Source organism: Mustelus asterias, chromosome 11 (assembly GCF_964213995.1).
Source record: "Mustelus asterias chromosome 11, sMusAst1.hap1.1, whole genome shotgun sequence".
Classification (NCBI taxonomy): Eukaryota; Metazoa; Chordata; class Chondrichthyes; order Carcharhiniformes; family Triakidae; genus Mustelus; species Mustelus asterias.
Window position 1 is genome coordinate 103,055,641 of NC_135811.1, and position 23,063 is coordinate 103,078,703.

General features: G+C 45.5%; 1 protein-coding gene and 1 non-coding gene across 3 annotated transcripts in view; both read left to right on the forward strand.

The window, feature by feature from the left end:
- The first annotated feature begins 486 nt into the window (after positions 1-486).
- cacnb1 (calcium channel, voltage-dependent, beta 1 subunit) overlaps positions 487-23,063 on the forward strand; it is a 121,424-nt gene continuing 98,847 nt past the window's right edge. For both annotated transcript variants that reach the window (XM_078224140.1, XM_078224141.1), the window contains exon 1: positions 487-579. In XM_078224140.1, the coding sequence (XP_078080266.1) occupies positions 544-579 (36 nt within the window). In that variant the 5' untranslated portion in view covers positions 487-543. The remainder of the gene's footprint in view (positions 580-23,063) is intronic.
- Positions 16,693-16,882, forward strand: LOC144501088 (U2 spliceosomal RNA). Its single transcript, XR_013499058.1, has one exon. It is a non-coding gene; the product is annotated as a U2 spliceosomal RNA (small nuclear RNA).

Sequence of the window (23,063 nt, forward strand, 5' to 3'; positions counted from 1 at the left end):
TCTGGACCAGGGGGAGAGCCAGAGCCATAGCTGTCCTCCCCAAAACCCAGGCTAGATTCAGCCTTGAGGGGTCAGTTTCAGAATTCTGACTCAATGCTACAACAAGCAGGTCTATTTGGCAAAACAAAATCTTACAAATGAAGGGGGGGGGGGCGGTGGTGGTGGTGGAGAGAGAAGGAAATTGAACATGACGTCTTAACGTGGGCCCATAATGATTCTGAATCGATAAGAATTTAACAGCCCAAATTTGTGGCTTTTAAAAATTCTTCCCTACCCGTCCAGAGGCAAAATAAAATGAGCTGAATTTCGACTGATATTCCAGGGACTGTGTAAGAGTCATATTGAATGACCCAGGCTGCGTGCCGTGCCTCTTTCTGACCCCTTTTTATTTTCCCTCCGTTCTCTGGGAAGGCTAAATATATTCAACAGGTTGCAAATGTTGCACTATTTATGCAACTTGACCTTCCTCTATGCTGATGTCAGGCAGCTGGGAGGAAAAGCTATCCAGCAGATCAGCCTTTGCCCCGGCAGAAGGCAAACGGGATGAACACTTTGGAAAAAACACATCGCGGTCTTCTGGTGAGGCTTTTATAATGATTTATTTTCAAATGCTTTGCGTGGCAGCAGCCTTGTGAGTTTCTGGTGCCTTTGAAAGGCAGCCGGGACTTTCCTAGTTTAGTTTGTGCAGTATGTGTGTGTGTGTTTAAATTCTAAAATCCTGATTTAGTTGCTAACATGCAGTAGAGTCTCAAGATAGCACGTTCCTTTTTTGGGACCAGCCTGAATTCACGGTAAGCTTATTATAGATAGCTGCTGTGTTTACAAAACTTCACAGAGGCGATATCTGATTACAGTGTTCTCTGATTTGCAGTGAGTATATACTTGGACAGTGTGTGTGTGTCTGATATATGTTCCATATGAATAGAAAAGGGGTAAAATAAGGAGATGTCCTATTGTCTTGCATTAGTGCAAGAGAGGGTGTAACTCAAATTAGGACGGTTGTTCCCACGAGTTGCATTTGTACTGTCTGGTCATCTGCTATGCAACACTATCTGGTGTATCTGTGACGTGGGACTGGGATTTAAAAGCTGTTTAGCCAATGCACTGAGGATTACTGACTGATGGTTCACGTGTACCTGTCTCTGTGTGTGTGTTTCAAGTGAATTATTGTGCTAAGCATTTTTTAGACAGTTTTGCTGACGTGGCAAATGAGCTGTTCCACCTTTATAAGGGGTTTTGGGTAGATAAGTTTAAGTTTATTTATTAGTGTCACAAATAAGCCTACTTTAACACTGCAGTGAAGTTACTGTGAAAATCCCCTAGTCGCTACACTCTGGTGCCTGTTCGGGTACACTGAGGGAGAATTTAGCACGGCCAATGCACCTAACCAGCACGTCTTTGGACTATGGGAGGAAACTAGAGGAAACCCATGCAGACACGGGGAGAACGTGCAAACTTCGCACAGGCAGTGACCCGATCTGGGAATTGAACCCCGGTCCCTGGCGCTGTGAGGCAGCAGTGCTAACCACTGTACCAGATGGAAGATCAGTGACCAGGAGGCACTCATAGAATCGTAGGGTGGGATTTTACGGCTGCGCTCGCCCCCAAACTGGAAAATCCCAGCCGAGGTCAACAGAGTCAATGGGCCGAAGGGCCTTTTTTGCGCTGTATGACTCTAAGGGGGGGGATTTCCCTGTCCTGCCTGCCATGGGAATCCTGCCCCTCGCCTGCTACGATTCCCATGGTGGGCGTGACAGGAAAATTCTCCCCTTAGAGTCATACAGCGCTGACAGTAACTACCAGTAAAGGCCCGCTAATCCCATTTACCAACTCTGACGAAGGGTCATCCAGACTCAAAACGTTGGCTCTGTTCTCTCTCCACAGATGCTGCCAGACCTGCTGAGATTTTCCAGCATTTTCTATTTATGTCCCATTTTCTGCACCTGTCCCATATCCTTGATTCTTATGATATTTCAATTGCTCATCCAAATACTTTTTTTAAAGGTTGTAAGGTTTCCGGCCTCCACTACCATCCCAGGCAGTGCACTCCAGATTCCTACACTCTCTGAGTCAAAACGTTTTTTCTCATACCCCCTCTGAATCTCCTGCCCCATGCTCTAAAACTATGGCTCCCTCGTGATTGACCCCTCAACCAAGGGGAACAGCTGCTCCCGACTCACCCTGTCCATACCCCTCATAATCTTAGTGAACTGGTGCGGCAACAATAATCTCTCCCTCAATGTCAGGGAGGGCCCTTCTCACCGCCAGCCAAGTTAGGTCTTGGTATTTGTTTGAAAGTTCTGGTGATGAGGTGTTCTGCCAAATGACTCTGACAGTCTGCTCAGGGAACCATCCAACAGAATCCACCACCTTCTTTTCCCTCAGGAACTCGAGGACATTACATACTGACCATTGCTTGATCGCCTTGTGGTCAAAATAAATTTTTGCGTGAGGGACAGATGATAGAGTCCAACAATTTGGAGCGTCCCATGGCAACATGGCCAGACCCATCCTTTGCAACACCGGGTACAGGTAGACCTCAGTATGTAGCGATATTTGGTGTTTCCCAGCTGTTTGGCTAAGATCAAGCGTCAGATCAAGGCCAAGAGATCAGTTTTCGCAAAGAACTAATGAATTTCAATGAGAGTCATGGATTGTAGAAGACAGCAGGAATGGAAGACAAAGAAAAAAGCAACGTTTGAGTTCTGCTGCTATTGGTGGATCTTCATGCTGGCTGGCAAAGTTGGCACGAACGGTTTCTGGTTGGAAGGATGTGATGAGTGGTATGCCTCAGGGATCAGTGCTGGGACATCAACTTTTTACAATTCATTTAAATGATTTGGATGAAGGGACTGAAAGTATGGTTGCTAAATTTACTGATAATATGGGTAGGAAAATAAATTGTGATGAGGGCATAAGGAGGCTACAAAGGGACATAAGGGAAGGTGAGTGGGCCAAATGCAGGATAATGTGGGGAAATGTGAAATTGATCATTTTGGCAGGAAGAACAAAAAAACTTATTATCTAAATGGTCAGATTGCAGAACTCTGAGGTGCAGAAGAATCTGGGTGTCCAAATGTATGAATCACAAAAGGCTAGTTTACAGGTACAGCAAGTAATTAGGAAATCTAATAGAAGGTTATCATTTATTGTGAGGGGAATTGGTTACAATACTAGGGAGGTTATACTTCAGTATTACCGTGTATAAGTGGGACCACTTCTGGAGTATTGTGTACAGTATTGGTCTCCTTATTTCAAGAAAGATGTAAATACTTGGAAGTGGTTCAGAGAAGGCATGGTGGCACAGCGGTTAGCACTGCTGCCTCATAGCGCCAGGGACCCAGGTTCAATTCCCAATTTGGGTCATTGTCTGTGTGGAGTCTGCACATTCTTCCCGTGTTTGCATGGGTTTCCTCTGGGTGCTCTGGTTTCCTCCTACAGTCCAAAGATGAGCGGGTTAGGTTGATTGGCCATGCTAAATTGACCCTAGTATCAGGGGGATTAGCAGGGTAAATGAGGATTATGGGACTAAGGCCTGAGTGGGATTGTGGTTGGTGCAGAGTTGATGGGCCGAATGGCCTCCTTCTGTACTGCAGGGATTCCATGATATCAGACTAATACCTGAATGGATGTGTTCTCTTCTGAGGGAAAGTTGGCAAGGTTAGGTATCAACTAGAGTTTAGAAAGTAAAAGGGGACTTCATCAATAATTTAAGATCCTGAGGGTTGTTGACAGGGTGGCTGTGGAGAGGATGTTTCCTCTTGTCAGAGAATCTAGAACTGAAGTCACTGTTTAAAAATAAGGAGTTGCTCATTTGAGACGGAGATGAGGAGAAACATTTTGCTCTCAGAAGATCGTGAGTCTCTGGAACTCTCTCTTCCTCAAAAGGCAATAGAAGCAGAATCTTTGGCTGAAATCTTTTGGCCGTTCCCACTGGCCGGATCTTCCGGTCCCACCGAGAGCGACCTCCCCCACCCCCTCCCCCCCGCCACAGGTTCCCCAGTGGCGGAGGAGGCGACCAACGGGAAACCCCTTGTCAGCGGTCAGACTGGAAGATCCCACCACCGACCAATGGCTTCCCATCTCCGCCGTCGCAAATCACACTGCGGGGAGGGGGCAGAGATTCCCGCCCAAGGATATTTTTAAAAGTTGATTCTTGATCAACAAGAGGGTGAAAGATTATTGAAGGAAGGTGGAATGTGGAGTTGAAGTTAGAATCAGATCAGCCTAAGACCTTATTGAATGGCGGAGCAGGACTGAGGGGCCGAATGGCCTAATCCTACTCCTAATTCACATGTTTGCAAGATTTCATTGGCAAGTTGGTAATTACGGGGTAAGGGGTAGCATTTTAACATTTTTGTTAAAAATTCTCCTTCCAACTTCCCTTTTTTTGATTAATTCTGTTCCTACCGGCTTCTGATGGAGTGTTTGTTGTCTGAACAACACCTCTTCTTCAAATAATTCTCCAAACCTCTCCCTGCATTCTCTTTAATAATGAATCCAAACTGGTGAATAAATGGGAGCTTTAATCCTGCCACATTTTGCTTCCTTTCCTCCTCAAACATGTGTCAATACCGCGATTTAAGATGGTGGGAGAGTTGGGGGGGGAGGGTGTTGGAAGGGGGTAGGGATGGGTGGGGGTGTGGGTGGGGGGATGAGCTGGGTGGGTGGAGGGGGAGCTGGGTGAGTGGGGGTGTGAGTGGGGCAGGCGCTCTGTCTTTGGGTGAAATCATAAATTTGTTACCTGTAAAGCTTGTTGACAGGTTTTGCTACAATCGGCACACCGCTGGCTCCCGGTGATGTTGCCATTCCCAAAATATTCATTCATAGAAATCATAGAAACTGGCAGCATGGAAGGCGGGTGTTCAGTCAGTACTGTCTGCCTGTGCTGCACTTTGAAAGTTTAGGGTTTAAAGTTTATTTATTAGTGTCATAAGTAGGCTTACACTGACACTGCAATAAAGTTACTGTGAAAATCCCCCAGTCGCCACACTCCAGCGCCTGTGGGGATTTTCACTGTAACTTCATTGCAGTGTTAATGTAACCCTACTTGTGACACTAATAAATAAACTTCGGTTTTAAACCGAGGGAGAATTTAGCATGGCCAATGCACCTAACCAGCACGTCTTTCAGACTGTGGGAGGAAACCCACGCAGACACGGCGAGAACATGCAGACTCCGCACAGACAGTGACCCAACCCCGGAATCGAACCCAGATCTCTGGCGCCATATGTCCCATCCCCATTTTCTGTCTGAAACTCCTGCAAATTCCTCACTCTCCAGCACCTCCCCTGCTCCCTTTTAAATGTGCTAATGGAACCGGATTCTGTCACCTTTTCAGGTAGAATCGTGAAAACTGCAGTAAAATAATATCTAAATAATTCAATAGTTCTGATGTAGTCCAGTGATTTATTTTGCTGATTTTTAAATACTGACCAGTGGTATCTGCAATGTGTTTTTCTGTGAGACAGGTGGAGAAGGTGGTGAAGAAGGCATATGGTATGCTTGCCCTTATAGGACGGGGTATAGAGTATAAAAGCTGGAGTCTGATGATGCAGCTGTATAGAACGCTGGTTAGGCCACATTTGGAGTACTGCGTCCAGTTCTGGTCGCCGCACTACCAGAAGGACGTGGAGGCGTTAGAGAGAGTGCAGAGAAGGTTTACCAGGATGTTGCCTGGTATGGAGGGTCTTCGCTATGAGGAGAGATTGGGTAAACTGGGATTGTTCTCCCTGGAAAGACGGAGAATGAGGGGAGATCTAATAGAGGTGTACAAGATTATGAAGGGTATAGATAGGGTGAACAGTGGGAAGCTTTTTCCCAGGTCGGAGGTGATGATCACGAGGGGTCACGGGCTCGAGGTGAGAGGGGCGATGTATAACTCAGATATCAGAGGGACGTTTTTTTACACAGAGGGCGGTGGGGGCCTGGAATGCGCTGCCAAGTAGGGTGGTGGAGGCAGGCACGCTGACATCGTTTAAGACTTACCTGGATAGTCACATGAGCAGCCTGCGAATGGAGGGATACAAACGATTGGTCTAGTTGGACCAAGGAGCGGCACAGGCTTGGAGGGCCGAAGGGCCTGTTTCCTGTGCTGTACTGTTCTTTGTTCTCTTTGTTGTTGTTTGAGACGATTAACCTTAAGAACAGAAGCCTGAAAAATCAAATATGTAGTAATTTCTCTGCTATTTCAGACATTTATTTAAATGGGTTTATGCCTCTGTTAGAACAATGAGACCAGAAACTTGGTACAAATGTGAAAAATATTCATTGGCTGTATGACAGGAGTTGAGAGATTGTAACCTCTTGTGTCTATCTGCCTTAACAAGGATTCAAACCAGGTCATAAGTGAGTGGATATCTAAAAATAATGAGTAATATTTGAATTCTGCAATTAAGGAAGATGGAAGTGTTGGGAGTTGGTGCAGTTTCTTGGAGTAGAGACTGATCATTACTTTTGGAACAGCTGTGAGCAGGGTTTACTTCAGAAGTGTGTAAGGGAAGTGCAAAATCTTCAGACTAACAGGACTGAGAGTGAGCAGAGAGTCAGTAATTCAATCAAGGTGGCCTCTTAAAGGGTAGGGCTTTCACCCTGGTGAAATCTCCCTTCAAAAAAATCGTGGGTTGGCTGCATTTGAATTAGGAGCGATTGTTATGAACTGCAAGGAGAGCCGATTGCCGTTCTTGATGCTCCCTTTCTGTTCCAGCAAGGTAGCCAAGCTCTGAAACCCCCTTTCTAACCCTCTCTGCCACTCTTCCTCTCCTGGGGCGGCACGGTGGCACAGTGGTTAGCACTGCTGCCTCACAGCTCCAGGGTCTCGGGTTCGATTCCCGGCTTGGGTCACTGTCTGTGCGGAGTTTGCACGTTGTCTGCGTGGGTTTCTTCCGGGTGCTCCAATTTCCTCCCACAGTCCAAAAGACGTGCTGGTTAGGCACATTGATCATGCTAAATTCTCCCTCGGTGCACCCGAACAGGCAGCGGAGTGTGGCGACTGGGGGATTTTCACAGTAACTTTCATAGAATCCATACAACACAGAAGGAGGCCATTGAGTCTGTACCAACCACAATCCCACCCAGACCCCATTCCCATAGCCCCACATGTTTACCTTGCTAATCCCCCTGACACTAGGGTCAATTTATTCATTGCACCGTTAATGTAAGCCTACTTGTAAATAAACTTTTCCTTTAAGACTCTCCTTTACAACCAACCTCTTGTGACTATACTTTGCTTCATCTTTTTTTCATTATTTATTTGTGGGACATGGGCGTCGCTGGCTGGCCAGCATTTATTGTAAGAAGTTTAACAACACCAGGTTAAAGTCCAACAGGTTTATTTGGTAGCAAAAGCCACACAAGCTTTCGAAGCTCTAAGCCCCTTCTTCAGGTGAGTGGGAATTCTGTTCACAAACAGAATTCTGTTTGTGAACAGAATTCCCACTCACCTGAAGAAGGGGCTTAGAGCTTCGAAAGCTTGTGTGGCTTTTGCTACCAAATAAACCTGTTGGACTTTAACCTGGTGTTGTTAAACTTCTTACTGTGTTTACCCCAGTCCAACGTCGGCATCTCCACATCAGCATTTATTGCCCATTCCTAGTTACCCATGGAGGGCAGCTGAGAGTCAACCACATTGCTGTGGCTCTGGGGTCATATATAGGCCAGATCGGGTACAGACACTCTGAGTGAAGAAATTTCTTCTCATCTCACTCCTAAATGACTTACCCCATATCCTGAGACTGTGGCCCCTTGTACTAGATCACCCAACCAGGGGAAACAACATCCCTGCACCCAGTCCTTCCCTAAAGGATATTAGTGAACCAGATGGGTTTTTTCCGACAGTCGACAATGGATTCATGGTCATCAGTAGGTTTTTAATTCCAGATTTTTTGCTTATTGAATTCAAATTCCACCATTTGCTGTGGCGGGATTCGAACCTGTGCCCCCAGAACATGAGCTGAGTTTTCTGCATTAATAGCTCTGCGTTAATACCACTAGGCCATCGCCTCTGTCCTAATGTCGTTTTATGCAGTTCGGTGTCAAAATTTGTTTGATAATTAACGTAATGAAAAGATTCTGGATGTTTTACAATGTTAAAGGAACCGTATGAATGTAGGTTGTTGGAGTGCAGCTATACATTATTCTGCAAATTATAAGAACATAAGAACATAAGAAATAGGAGCAGGAGTAGGCCATCTAGCCCCTCGAGCCTGCCCCACCATTCAATAAGATCATGGCTGATCTGAAGTGGATCAGTTCCACTTACCCGCCTGATCCCTATAACCCCTAATTCTCTTACCGATCAGGAATCCATCTATCCGCGATTTAAACATATTCAACGAGGTAGCCTCCACCACTTCAGTGGGCAGAGAATTCCAGAGATTCACCACCCTCTGAGAGAAGAAGTTCCTCCTTAATTCTGTCCTAAACTGACCCCCCTTTATTTTGAGGCTGTGCCCTCTAGTTCTAGTTTCCTTTCTAAGTGGAGAGAATCTCTCCACCTCTACCCTATCCAGCCCCTTCATTATCTTATAGGTCTCTATACATGCTGTACCATGTCCTGCCACTCGAGCCCAAGTCTCTTTCAGGATACAATTTAACCAAATTTTTGTTGACAGCTGATTTCTTCTTTAAAAAAGCCCTTAAGTTAACATTGAAAGATAAAGATCACACTTGATTGGAAGGAAATTCACACTTGTCATTTTAGGTTTCAGAAACGGTCGGATTTGTCAGGAGTAACAAGTCATGATGAATCACGAGCGCTTCTCACAGTCAGTTCATGTTGACGGTTTTGACAAAAGTCTCCAGGTTTAAGAACAAAATTGGGCACTGACTCAAATTCTCCTTCAGTGTCTTGTGACCCATGTTCTCTCTTTATTCTGATGTCTTGCCAGCTTGGCTCAGTTGTTGCCCCTCTCACTTCCCAAGTCAAGAAATGATGGGTCCAAACCCTGTTATAAAATTGAGTGCATGGGCAAGGTTGATAATTCAGTGCAGTATTGAGGGAGTGCCGCACTGGCAGAAGTGCCACACTTTCAGGTCAGGTGCTATAGAGAGCTTTGTTGCCATGGCACTGTTCTCAGCAGGTTCAACTAGTGTTCTTGCCGCCATTTTGCCCATAACCCACCCTAGCGATGGCCTCGTGGTATTATCGCTAGACTGTTCATCCAGAAACTCAGCTAATGTTCTGGGGACTTGGGTTCGAATCCCGCCACGGCAGATGGTGAAATTTGAATTCAATGAAGAAATATCTGGAATTAAGAATCTACCGTGAAATGATTGTCGGAAAAACCCATCTGGTTCACTAATGTCCTTCAGGGAAGGAAATCTGCCGTCCTTACCTGGTTTGGCCTGCATGTGACTCCAGACCCACAGCAATGTGGTTGACTCTCAACTTCCCTCTAAGGGCAACCAGGGATGGGCAATAAATGCTGGCCTGCCAGTGACGCCCATGTCCAGCGAATGAACAAAAAAAAAGTCAAAATTGGGTTATCTGGTCATCCATTCAATTACAAGGTTGAGGAAAGGTTGGAAAGGCTAGGCTCGTATCTGCTGGAGTTTAGAAGAGTAAGATGACTTGATTGAAACATACAAGACCCTGAGGGGGTCTCGATAGCTTGGATGTGGAGAGGATGTTTCCTTTGGTGGGAGAATCTAGAACTAGGGGTCACTGTTTAAAAATAAGGGGTTGTCCATTCAAAATGCAGATGAGGTGCAATATTTTCATTCAGAATGTCGTGAGTTATAGAAACAAGAAAATAGGGGCAAGATTAGGCTATTCGGCCCTTCGAGCCTGCCCTGCTATTCAACATGATCATGGCTGATCCTCTATCTCAACACCATACTCCAGCACTCTCCCCAAATCCCTTGATTCAGTTAGAGTCTAGAATCTATCTATTCCCTTAAATATATTCCATGATTTGGCCTCCACCGCCTTCTGTGGTAGAGAATTCCACAGGTTCATCACCTTCTGAGTGAAAAAATTTCTTCTCATCTCAGCCCTAAATTACTCACCCCATATCCTGAGACTCTGACCCCTTGTACTAGACCCAGCCAGCCAGAGGAAACAACACCCCTGCACCCAGTCTGTTCAACCCTGTCCAGAATTTTGTACGTTTCGATGAGGTCCCTCTCATTCTTCCAAATTCCAGCCAATATCAGCCGAGTCCATCCGATCTCTCCTCATATGACAATCTGCCATCCCAGGAATCAGTCTGGTGAACTTTCGCTGCACTTCTTCTCTGGCAAATATATCCTTTCTTGGATAAGGAGACCAAAACGGGAGGCAGTACTCCCAAGTGTGGTTCCTCCAAGGCCTTGTACAGCTGCAGTAAGATATCATTGCTCCTGTCTCAAGTCCTCTCGCAATGAAGGCCAGCATACCATTTGCATTCCTAACTGCTTGCTGTACCTGCATACGTATTTCAGTGATGAGTGTATGATGACATCCAGGTCCATTTGTACGTCAACACTTCCCAATCTATCACCATTTAAACAATTCTGTTTCTCCGTCCAAAGTAGATAACTTCACATTTATCCACATTATACTGCATCTGCCATATATTTGCCGACCCACTCAACTTATTTAAATCACCTTGAAGCCTCCTAACCTCCTCACCTTCCCACCAAGTTTTGTGTCGTCAGCATGCTTGGAAATATTACTTTTGGTTCCCTCATCCAAACCTTGATGTATATGGTGAATAGCTGGAGCCCAAACACTGGTCCCTGTGGGACTCCACTATTCACTGCCTGCCACTCTGAAAAGAATCCATTTATCACAGAAATCATAGAAACCCTACAGTGCAGAAGGAGGCCATTTGGTCCATCGAGTCTGCACCGACCACCCAGGCCCTATCCCCGCTCAGTTACCCTGCTAATCCCTCTAACCTATCACATCCTGGGACACTAAGGGTTTATTTACCACGTCCAATCAACCTAACCCGCACATCTTTGGAGTGCGGGAGGAAACTGGAGCACCCCGGAGGAAACCCACGCAGACACGGGGAGAATGTGCAAACTCCACATAGACAGTTACTCCTACTCGGTTTCCTGTCTGCTAACAAATCCTTTGGAACTCTTCCTGGAAAGGTTGTGGAAGCAGATTCTTTGGCAGAGGTGAATAGATTCTTGGTAAGCAAGGGGGGAGGATGATAGGTTTTCGGGGGGGTGGTGGGGGGGAGGTGGGGGGTGGGTAAGCAGGATGCAGATTTGAGGTTATTATCGGATCAACCATGATCTTATTAAATGGTGGAGCAGGATTGAGGGGAATGGCTTTCTCCTGCCCTTTGTTCCAGATAAGAACAAAATACTCGTAAATTTCAAATAAAAAATAGAAAATGCTGGAAATACTCAGCAGGTCTGGTAGAATTCATTCATTTACTGTGTGTGGGATCCTGACATTAAGAAAATAGCTACAAAAAAAACAGTGGCCCCACTCCAAATGTAATCTACTTGCGACATCCTAACTCTGCAAATAAATGCAGATCTTTGTTTCTCTTGGTGAATTATTGTGGCCGGGATTCTCCGACCTCATTCGCCCATCTGCCGCTGCCAGCGAGAATGGAGAATTTGGCGCTCAGCCAAAACTCCATTCACCACAGCGGAACTGGAGAATCCCAGGCGCGGGCGAGGTCGGAGATTGCCAGGGATTGTGTCAGGAACCGTGCTTAATCCTGCTCTCTGAATCACTTTGAACTTGGCAGCAGATGACAACATCACTGCCTTCTTTCTCATTCTGCAGTCATGTATGAAAGTGCCGCTCTTAATGTCACTCAAGGGTCACTTACTCTCACCTGTTGCCCTGAGCAGTAACATGTGTCTCTTGGGCCTCATTCTGAAGCCTGTCAAAGCTGCACTGTTGCTTGTTCCGGCATGCGACCAGTACAGAGATTTATCGCGTCGATTTGTCAAGTGTGTGTCAGCAGGGAGCTAGCCTGAAGTGAGCACGGGTTGAAGAATTCTATTGTAGCCTCTTTTTCCAATCAGCATCCCTTTGATCTTGGCTCCTTGTTGGCAAGGTGGGGCCAGTGAATGTATCCTTGTTTAATCTAAAAGTATGCCTTCTGGTAAATGTGTGCCTGTGATCATTGAACATGACAAAAGCTCAGGAATTTAGTCTTCAATAATTAAATTATCTTCTCCTAATATTTGCTTATGGGAAGTTGATGGCTCAGTGATAATGTCACTGGACTGGTGACTGCACTGGTATTCCAGAGTCTTGGGTATTCCATTCTGTTAAGTTTAGGTTTAAAGTTTATTTATTAGTGTCACAAGTAGGCTTACATTAGCACTGCAATTACTGTGAAAACCCCCTAGTTGCCACAGTCCGGCGCCTGTTTGGGTACACTGAGGGAGAATTTAGCATGACCAATGCACCTAACCAGTACGCCTTTCGGACTGTGGGAGGAAACCGGAGCACCCGGAGGAAATCCATACAAACACGGGGAGAACATGCAGACTCCACACAGACAGTGACCCAAGCCGGGAACCGAACCCAGGTCCCTGGCGCTGTGAGGCAGCAGTGCTAACCACTATAATTAGTAATGGTCTCAGTAAACTTGGGGTGGATCTTTAATTCATGTAATAGTGTAAAATTGATAGCCATTTGACAGCTCATGTTAATTTCAATTGACTTTAAGCGAAGAGATGCAAAGTTGGCTTCCCATTCCCACCCGACACAAAATCAAGATTTCCTGCACTGGCTTCAATGTGAAGTGGCTCAGTACAGTAATAATTTTAGAATAACAATGCCACACGTATTGTTGGAAAAGACAGTCTGAAAGATGTGCTGGTTGGGTGCATTGACCCGAACAGGCGCCAGAGTGTGGCGACTAGGGGAATTTCACAGCAGCTTCATTGCAGTTAATGTAAGTCAGTGGTTCCCAAAGGGTGCGGCGCGCCACACTGGTGCGGCGAGAGAGGATGGCAAGTGTGGCGGGAAGATTCAAGGACGATCAGAGAAACATTTAAACATGGTTTAAACAAGCATTGTTTTACACTTTCTGGATCTCCCATGATCATATTATAAAGTAGTTGTGTTCTATGTTATGAATCAAGAACTGCTAGGAGTTGTTTTTTTTTTGTTTTTGAATGTATTTCTTATCAATAAAAAATTCGGTGTGGCGCGAGCAAATTTTTATTCCGAAAGTGCGGCCCGGTGAAAAAAATTTGGGAACCACTGATGTAAGTCTTACTTGTGACTAATAAATAAACTTTAACTTTAACTTTGGAATGGAGAAAATGAAATTGGTGAGAAGTTCTGTGGAAGTTGCGCAATGCCCTTAAGTACCAGATATAATCAGTAAAGGAATATTGCTGCAGTAACGAATGTGAAGCTTTATGGGCGTGGGTTCTGCAGTCATAATGACAGCGAAACTCTCCTCTTACTCCGTGATCACTTTTCCTGTCATTACTCTTGTGCAGCTGACAGTAATGTCTGGCATCCACACGTATGCCATTCTTTTTTAAATTTATTGTTTCACAGGATGTGGGCACCGCTGACAAGGCCAGCATTTGTTAACCATCCCTCTTTGCCCTTGAACTGAGTGGCATTTTTTTTATTTGTTCATGGGATGTGGGCGTCGCTGGCTGGGCCAGCATTTATTGCCCATCCCTGAGGACACTTAAGAGTCAACCACATTGCTGTGGATCTGGAGTCACATGTAGGTCAGACCAGGTAAGGACGGCAAATTTATAGAATCATAGAATCCGACAGTGCAGAAGGAGGCCATTCGGCCCATCGAGTCTGCACCGACCACAATCCCACTCAGGCCCTATCCCCATAACCCCATGCATTTACCCTAGCTAATCCCCCTGACTCTAAGAGGCAATTTAGCAGGGCCAAGCAACCTAAGCCGCACATCTTTGGAGCGTGGGAGGAAACTGGAGCACCCTGAGGAAACCCATGCAGACACGGGGAGAATGTGCAAACTCCACACAAACAGTGACGCAAGCCGGGAATCGAACCCGGGTCCCTGGCGATGTGAGGCAGCAGTGCTTGCCACAGTGCCGCCCCCTTCCCTCAAGGACATGAGTGAACCGGGATGGGTTTTTACGACAATCGACAATGGTTTCATGGCCATCATTAGACTTTTAAATCCAGATTTTTTTGAATTCAAATTTCACCATCCGCTGTGGTGGGATTTGAACCCGTGTCTCCAGAATATTATCCTGGATCACTAGCCCAGTGACAGTATAACTATGCCACCGTCTCCCCCTGCAAGGCCATTTCAGAGAACAGTTAAGGGTCAATTGCATTGCTCTCAATCTGGAATCACATTTAGGCCTGACCGGGTAAGGGTGGCAAATTTCCTCCCCTAAAGGGCAATAGTGAGCCATAACAATCGATGATGGTTGTCATGGTCACCATCGCTGTTTCTAGTTTTGTACCCCAGATTTATTAATTGAATTTAAATTCCTCCAGATGCTGTGGTGGGATTTGAACCTTTGCTCCAGAGGATGAGCCCGGTCTCTGGCCGAGGTCAGTGCCTCTGGCTTGCTAGTCCAGTGATATTTCCCCTACATCCCCATCTCCCACTGCTAATGTCACTAAATGTGCAAATCCTGCTCTCAGTGATTTACCATTTCTCCACAGGATGAAATCCATGTGGCTGGGACTAAATTAGAAATCATGAAATTGATGTGAATTTACATTTTTTACTCTAGTCCCTCCGTAAGAATTCCTGAAAAATATCTGCCTTGTTGAATAAGGAACAACTAAATATTTACGGCGTTATAAGTCATTTTACTTTTGTGGAATGTCAAAATTTTGCATTCGATGCTAAAAATTAATAGGTTTTTAAAATAACAGATGCCTTTATGTTTAAAGTTTATTTATTGGTGTCACAAGAGGGCTTACATTAACACTGCAATGAAGTTACTGTGAAAATCCCTTAGTCATCACACTCTGGTGCCTGTTCAGGTACACTAAGGGAGAATTTAGCATGGCCAATGCACCTAACCAGCACATCTTTGGAGTGTGGGTGGAAACCGGAGCATCCAGAGAAAATCCATGCAGATACGGGGGTAACGTGCAAACTCCACACAGACAGCGACCCGAGTTGGGAATCAAACCCGGGTCCCTGGCGCTGTGAGGCAGCAGTGCTAACCATTGTGCCACCCTATGTGACTGCTAAGAGAGACACAGTCAAAGCTTTTAGAATCTCAATCATCAGGACAAATGCAAGAATGCCAAATTTCAAATGATCACAGCAATTTGCGAGTTGACTTGATCAGGACCCTTTTCTCCTATAGTATAAATTGTTGTGATTGTTTGAAATTTGGTATTCTTGCATTTGCCCTGATGAGTGCGAGATGAAAAACTTTGGCAACACATTTCTTTTCAGCAACATTCCGTACTGCCGAGTGAAATGAATTGCTAGATATTTCAGCTTTTATCCTAAATCCATGTGCATGTCCCAATCTTTATTTCACTTTCTATAAACCTATAACAAGGTAACCTACATGCTGGCCCCTGGCTTGAGTGTGAGGATTCTTTAATGTGACTACTTGATGCGATCAATGCTGCTGGATGCCAAGGATCCCCTACAGATGGCGCCAGAATGAAATTAATGTTGGGGAGGGTGAAATCCACACTACAGAAATTGTGAAATGTTTTTGGGATGCTTTCTTCAAAGTCAGTGTCAAATGCCACCACTTCCCCTCTGACCCCCAGACCCTAGGTCATGGTGTGGTATATCCTGCCATGTGAAAGGAGAGTAAGTAGTCTCACAACACCAGGTTAAAGTCCAACAGGTTTATTTGGAATCACGAGCTTTCGAAGTCATTCAGGGGCAATGCTCCAAAGGGGCAATGCTCCGAAAGCTCGTGATTCCAAATAAACCTGTTGGACTTCAACCTGGTGTTGTGAGACTACTTACTGTGCCCACCCCAGTCCAATGCCGGCAACTCCACATCATGTTAAAGGAGAAGCATGATGTGGAGATGCCGGCGTTGGACTGGGGTAAACACAGTAAGAAGTCCCACAACACCAGGTTAAAGTCCAACAGTTTATTCTCGGCCTTTTGGCTAAGATCAAGTGTAGTATGGATCGCCTGCACTTGGTTGAGGTCATTAGGTTACGCTGAGGCTTCATATGTTTCATATGAAGCAATTTTTAAAAGCGGCATCTCGGCCTTTTGGCTAAGATGCAAATGAGCTCAAGTCTTGGAGGAGGATCCTCCCCCTTCTCCAATCAGCTTGACTCATGTAGATCAGGCCCAGGACAGGGTGGTTTTGGTCTCCCGTCCTGTCTTGTCAGCCTGGATCTGAAATGTCTCAACTTGTTGAGACTCTGAATTGGATTTGATTTGATTGAATTGGAAAAGTATAAAAAAAAACAGTTTATTTGGTAGGCTTCTCGGCCTTTTGGCTAAGATCAAGTGTAGTATGGAGAGGATGCTGCACTTGGTTGAGGTCATTAGGTTACGCTGAGGCTTCATATGTTTCATATGAAGCAATTTTTAAAAGCGGCATCTCGGCCTTTTGGCTAAGATGCAAATGAGCCCAAGTCTTGGAGGAGGAACCTCCCCCTTCTCCAATCAGCTTGGCTCATGTAGATCGGGCCCAGGACAGGGTGGTTTGGTCGCTTGCCCTGTCTTGTCAGCCTGGATCTGAAATGTCTCAACTTGTTGAGACTCTGAATTGGATTTGATTTGATTGAATTGGAAAAGTATATAAAAAAAACCAGTTTATTTGGTAGGCGCTTCTCGGCCTTTTGGCTAAGATCAAGTGTAGTATCGACATGCTGTACTTGGTTGAAGTCATTAGGTTACATTTTAGCTTCATTTGAAGCAATTTTTAAAAGCGGCATCTCGGCCTTTTGGCTAAGATGCAAATGAGATCAAGCCTTGGAGGAGGTGCAATGCCTACTCCAATCAGCTTAGATCATGTAGAACAAGCCCAAGACAGGAGGTGAGAGCCCTGTCTTGTCAGCTTGGATCGGGAATTGGACTTCATTTGATTGAATTGGATTTAAAAAAACAGTTTATTTGGTAGCACAAGCCACTAGCTTTTGGCGCGCTGCCCCTTCATCAGATGAGTGACTCACCTGATTAAGGGGCAACACTCCGAAAGCTCACCTGATGAAGGGGCAGCGCTCCGAAAGCTAGTGGCTTGTGCTACCAAATAAAGGAGAAGCAGCCAGGGCTGGAGTATTTTGTGGTTTGTCGCTCAGAGGAGTCAGAATTGGACCCATGAGGAGGCAATGGAGGCAAGAACATTGTTGTTGCACTCACTTTGGCTGGGGTGTGCAGCTTAAAGGGCAAGTGTATTTTCCATCAGAGAGAGAGAAAATAAAAGCCTTTAGTGGCCACCAGACACCCCAAAGTACTTTACAGCCAGTGAAGTAGTTCTGAAGTTCGGTCACTGTTGTAATGTAGGACACACTGGCAGCCAACTTTGCTCACAGCAATAAACAACTATGTGATAATGACCAGATAATCCACCTTTGTGATGTTTATTGCGGGATAAATACTGATCAGGACGCCGGGGAGAACTCCCCACGGCCTTCTTTGAAATAGTGCTATGTGATCTTTTACATCCACCAGAGCAAGCAGACGGTTTAATATCAGTTTAATATCCCATCTAAAAGGTGGCACCTCTAACGGCGTAGTACTTCCTCCGTACATACGAACATATGAATCTGGAGCAAGAGTCAGGCCATTCGGCCCCTCCAGCCTGCTCTGCCACTCAGTAAGATCATGGCTGATCCGATTGTGGCCTCAACAGTACTATCCTTCCTACCCCCAATACCAGAAGGACATGGAGGCTTTGGAGGGAGTTCAGAAAAGGTTTACCCAGGATGTTGCCTGGTTTGGAGGGTATTAGTTATGAGGAGAGATTGAATAAACTGGGATTGTTCTCCCTGGAAAGACAGAGGCTGAGAAGTTTATAAAATTATGAGAGGTATTGATAGGGTGAACAGTTGGAAACTTTTTCCCCAGAGTAGAAATGACAATTACAAGGGGGCACAAGTTCAAGATAAGGTTCAGTGGAGATATGCAGGGCAAGTTTTTTTACACAGAGAGTGGTGGAGGCCTGGAATGCACTGCCAAATGAGGTGGTTGAGGCAGACACATTGGCGACATTTAAGACTTATCTGGATAGACACATGAACAGATGGGGAATAGAGGGATACAGGCGGTTGGCCTGGAAAGGACAACATGATCAGCACAGGCTTGGAGGGCCGAAGGGCCTGTTCCTGTGCTGTACTGTTCTTTGTTCTTAATACCTCTTGTTAGTCAAGAATTTATCTCGCTCCACTTTAATAATATTCAACGACCCTGCATCTACCACTCTCTGGGGAACAGAAGTTTACAGACTCACAACCCTCTGAGAGAAAACAATTCTCCTCTTCTCTGCCCTGAGTATTGCTCTGGAGAGTCAGCATTGGTACTCAAGCCCTGGAGTGGGACTTGAACCCAGAACCTTGCGACTCAGGGGCATGAGTGCTACCATCTGAAATACAACTCACATACAAGGTGGAGCAGGAGGAGACGACACTGGGGAATCTGCTGCTGTGGAAATTTCATGAGAGGGAGGTGAAGAAAAGCTTTTTTACCCAGAGGGTGGTGAGGGTCTGGAATGCACTGCCTGGGAGGGTGGTGGAGGCAAGTTGCCTCACATCCTTTAAATAGTATCTGGATGGCCCATCATAACATTCAGGGCTATGGGCCAAGTGCTGGCGGATGGGATTAGGTGGGAGATCAGGTGTTTCTAATGTGTCGGTGCGGACTCGATGGTCCAAAAGTTCTCTTCTCCGCTGTATGATTCTATGATTCTATGAGACAAAAAATTGTTCCATCTAGTTGATGTTCTAATTCTTTTCTTACGAGTTGTGAGTGTCACTGCCTAGGCCGGCGTTTGTTGCCCATCCATAATTGCCCTTCAGAAGGTGCTGGGGAACAGCCTTCTTGGACCACTGCTGTCCATAAGGTGTAGGTACACCCCCAGTGCTGTCAGGGAGGGAGTTCCAAGATTTTGGCCCAGCAACAGTGAAGGAACATTGATATATTTCCAAGTCAGGATGGTGAGACAAGTCAGTTCGCAGTAGAGAGTTTCACTTCCACTTTTTACAGGAGTAGATTTTTAATTCCTAGAGGATTTAGATAAATGCGAGGTGATGCATTTTGGTGGATCAAACCAGGACAGGACTTACTCAGTTAATGGTAGGGCATTGGAGGAGATATCAATCAAAGAGATCTAGGGGTACAGCTTCAAAATTCCTTGAAAGTGGAATCATGGGTGGACAGGGTTGTGAAGAAGGCATTTAGCATGCTTGGTTTCATTGGTCAGAACGTTGAATACAGGAGTCTTGTTGAAGTTGTACAAGGCACTGGTAAGGCCACATTTGATTTGATTTGATTTATTATTGTCACATGTATTAACATACAGTGAAAAGTATTGTTTCTTGCGCGCTATACAGACAAAGCATACCGTTCATAGAGAAGGAAACGAGACAGTGCAGAATGTAGTGTTATAGTCATAGCTAGGGTGTAGAGAAAGATCAACTTAATGCAAGGTAAGTCCGTTCAAAAGTTTGATGGCAGCAGGGAAGAAGCTGTTCTTGAGTTGGTTGGTACGTGACCTCAGACTTTTGTATCTTTTTCCCGATGGAAGAAAGTGGAAGAGAGAATGTCCGGGGTGTGTAGGGTCCTTAATTATGCTGGCTGCTTTGCTGAGGCAGCAGGAAGTGTAGACAGAGTCAATGGATGGGAGGCTAGTTTGAGTGATGGATTGGGCGACATTCACGACCTTTTGTAGTTTCTTGCGGTATTGGGCTGAGCAGGAGCCATACCAAGCTGTGATACAACCAGAAAGAATGCTTTCTATGGTGCATCTGTAAAAGTTGGTGAGAGTCGTAACTGACATGCCAAATTTCTTTAGTCTTCTGAGAAAGTAGAGGCATCGGTGGGCTTTCTTAACTATAGTGTCAGCATGGGGGGACCAGGACAGGTTATTGGTGATCTGAACACCTAAAAACTTGAAGCTCTTGACCCTTTCTATTTGGTCCCTGTTGATGTAGACAGGGGCATGTTCTCCTTTACGTTTCCTGAAGTCAATGATAATTTCCTTCATTTTGTTGACATTGAGGGAGAGATAATTGTTGCCGCACCAGTTCACCAGATTCTCTATCTCATTCCTGTATTCTGTCTCGTCATTGTTTGAGATCCAACTTACTACGGTGGTGTCGTCAGCAAACTTGAAAATTGAATTGGAGGGGCATTTGTACAGTTCTGATCACCCTATTATAGAAAGGAAATTATTAAACTAGAAAGAGTGCCGAAAACAATTTCGAGGATGCTACCGGGACTTGATGGTTTGAGTTATAAGGAGAGGCTGGATAGACAGGGACTTTTTTCCCTGGAATGTAGGAGGCTTGGAGGTGATCTTAGAGGTCTATAAAATAATGAGAGGCATAGTCAACATCTTTTCCCAAAGGTGGGGAGTCTAAAACTAGAGGACATAGGTTTAAGGTGAGAGGGGAGAGATACAAAAGGGTCCAGAGGGGCAATTTTTTCACACAAAGGATGATGAGTGTCTGGAGCGAGCTTCCAGTGGCAGTAGTAGAGGCGGGTACAATTTTGTCTTTTAAAAAGCATTTAGATAGTTACATGGGTAAGATGGGTATAGAGGGATATGGGCCAAATGTGGGAAACTGGGAATAGCTCAATGGTTAAAAACTGGGCGGCATGGACATGTTGGGCCGAAGGGCCTGTTTCCATGCTTTAGACCTCTATAACTCTATGACTCTATATTCAGTGTGGAATGCTGGATGATGGGAAAAGTTGGTCGGAAGCCCAGTGAGCTTTTTGTAGTCAATGTTCTGCACGTTTGCAAAATATTTCATAGCACCGGGTTAGTTTTTATTTCAGCAGATCATGAAGGGATTTGAACTTCAGGTGAAATGTAAAGGGATGTGGCTGCCTAACTGCAGCTGTACAACAGGACAAATATTCTGAGCGTCTTTGGAAAGGGTGGTTCAACCAGTTGCAAAACCCAATTGAGGAAGGAGTGATAGAGGAACAGATGAAGTTAACATGTAGTCACAAAATTTGGATCAGTGGACAGGTGACAGAGCAGCTTAGTTCTTGACCCCCCCTGACTCAGGTTGGCAAAGCAGGTCTTATGAATCACAAGGGTGAGTGTGAGCAGCCTTGGGCTGCTAATCACTCTGCAGTCATCCACCCCATAGGACAGTATTACTGTCTAGATTTAGAATAAGCACGAGACAACAAAGGAACAAGCTGAAGTAACTGTTGACGTGATTGGCATGCCTACAATGGCTGAAGATCATTGCCTGTGCAGAGTCTGCACGTTCTCCCCGTGTCTGCGTGGGTTTCCTCCGGGTGCTTCGGTTTCCTCCCACAGTCCGAAAGATGTGCTGGTTAGGCAAATTGGCCGTGCTAAATTCTCTCTCAGTGTACCCGAACAGGCGCTGGAGTGTGGCGACGAGGGGATTTTCACAGTAACTTCATTGCAGTGTTAACGTAAGCCTACTTGTGACAATAATAAATAAACTTTAGGACTTTAAATTGCCTCTCCAATGCTCTGGAGCCGAGCACAGCAGTCGGGAACCTTCCCCCAAGACAACCTTCATTCCATTTGTGGGGGAACACCTGACTCACGTTCACCGTTTAATTGGCAATGAATTCCTATCTGTGGTGTCACCTGGAGGGTAAAATTCGATGTTGACCATTCTGCCAGAGACACATTCCATACGGGAAGAAATATGCCAATCGAGGATGATAGGCCACGTAAGGAGAGGAAGCAATGGAAGGGAAGAAACAAATAATAAGATTCGATCTCATTGTGAAAATGACTGAAGTGGCAATCCTCTCGAGTGCTAATGATTTGCATATAAATAGCTCCATGTTAATTATTTTGCGAGCCTCAACAACACTGGGTGGCTGCAAATTAGATTTGAACGTTTTTCAAAAAAAAAGCATGTAATTAATTTGATTTGCATGTCGCAGGTTCAGTCTGCCTTTCATCAGTTCAGAGTGCGATATAGAGAATTCATTAGGAAGTCATCCTGTCAGGGATCAATCCACTTTAACAAGCTGTCAATGAATCCCGCAACGTTAAAAGGATGGCTTCCATTGAAAGAAAATAATCAGCTCAGTTGCCAAACACACGGTTCCAAAGAGACGAGGTGACTGCAACAAAATGTGTTCAGCCTCTTCTTTGGACTTCTATACAAATATCACAGGAAAAAGAACAGATGCTCAGACTTTCCACTGAAATCTTAACCTGGAACAGAAGAGAATTTGTTACACATTCATTCACAGAACGTGGCTGTCCCTGGTTGCCATTCATGAGTGGCACAGTGGTTATCACTGCTGCCTCACAGCTCCAGCGTCCCAGGTTCAGTTCCGGTCTTGGGTGACTGTCTGTGTGGAGAGTTTGCACATTCTCCCCGTGCCTGCGTGGGTTTCCTCTGGGTGCTCCGGTTTCCTCTCACACTCCACAAAGATGTCCCCAAAGAGTGAGGTTGGCCATACTAAATTGCCCTTTAGGTTAGCTATGGGAAAGGTGTGGTGTTAACGGGATAGGGTGGGTGAGGGGGGGGGGGGGGGGGGGGGGGAGGAGAGGTCCTGGGTAAGGTATTCTGCCAGAGAGTCGGTGCAGACCTGATGGGCCGAATGGCCTCTTCTGCACTGTAGGGATTCTATGATTTCCCCATCACTAGTTTTAGGGAGGTTAGCTCAGTTGGCTGGTTAGTAGTGATGCAGAGCGATGCCAACAGCGCAGATACAATTCCCGTACCAGCTGAGGTTATCCATGAAGACCCCATCTTCTCAACCTTGCCCCTCGCCGGAGGTGGGGTGATCCTCGGGTTAAATCACCAGCAGTCAGCCCTCCAATGATCCTGTGGGACCATGGCAACTTTCCTGCCCTTACTGCATGATGTGGTCAGCCACTTTAATGATCAGTTAGCCAAGTTAGTATGGGACTGGAGTCACTGGACTATGGTCCAGACAGCATAAAGACAGTTTACTCCCCTAAAGCAGTGGTTCATGAAACATTCTTGTTTGGAGGACCCAATTTCAAATGAATTAGTAATCGCT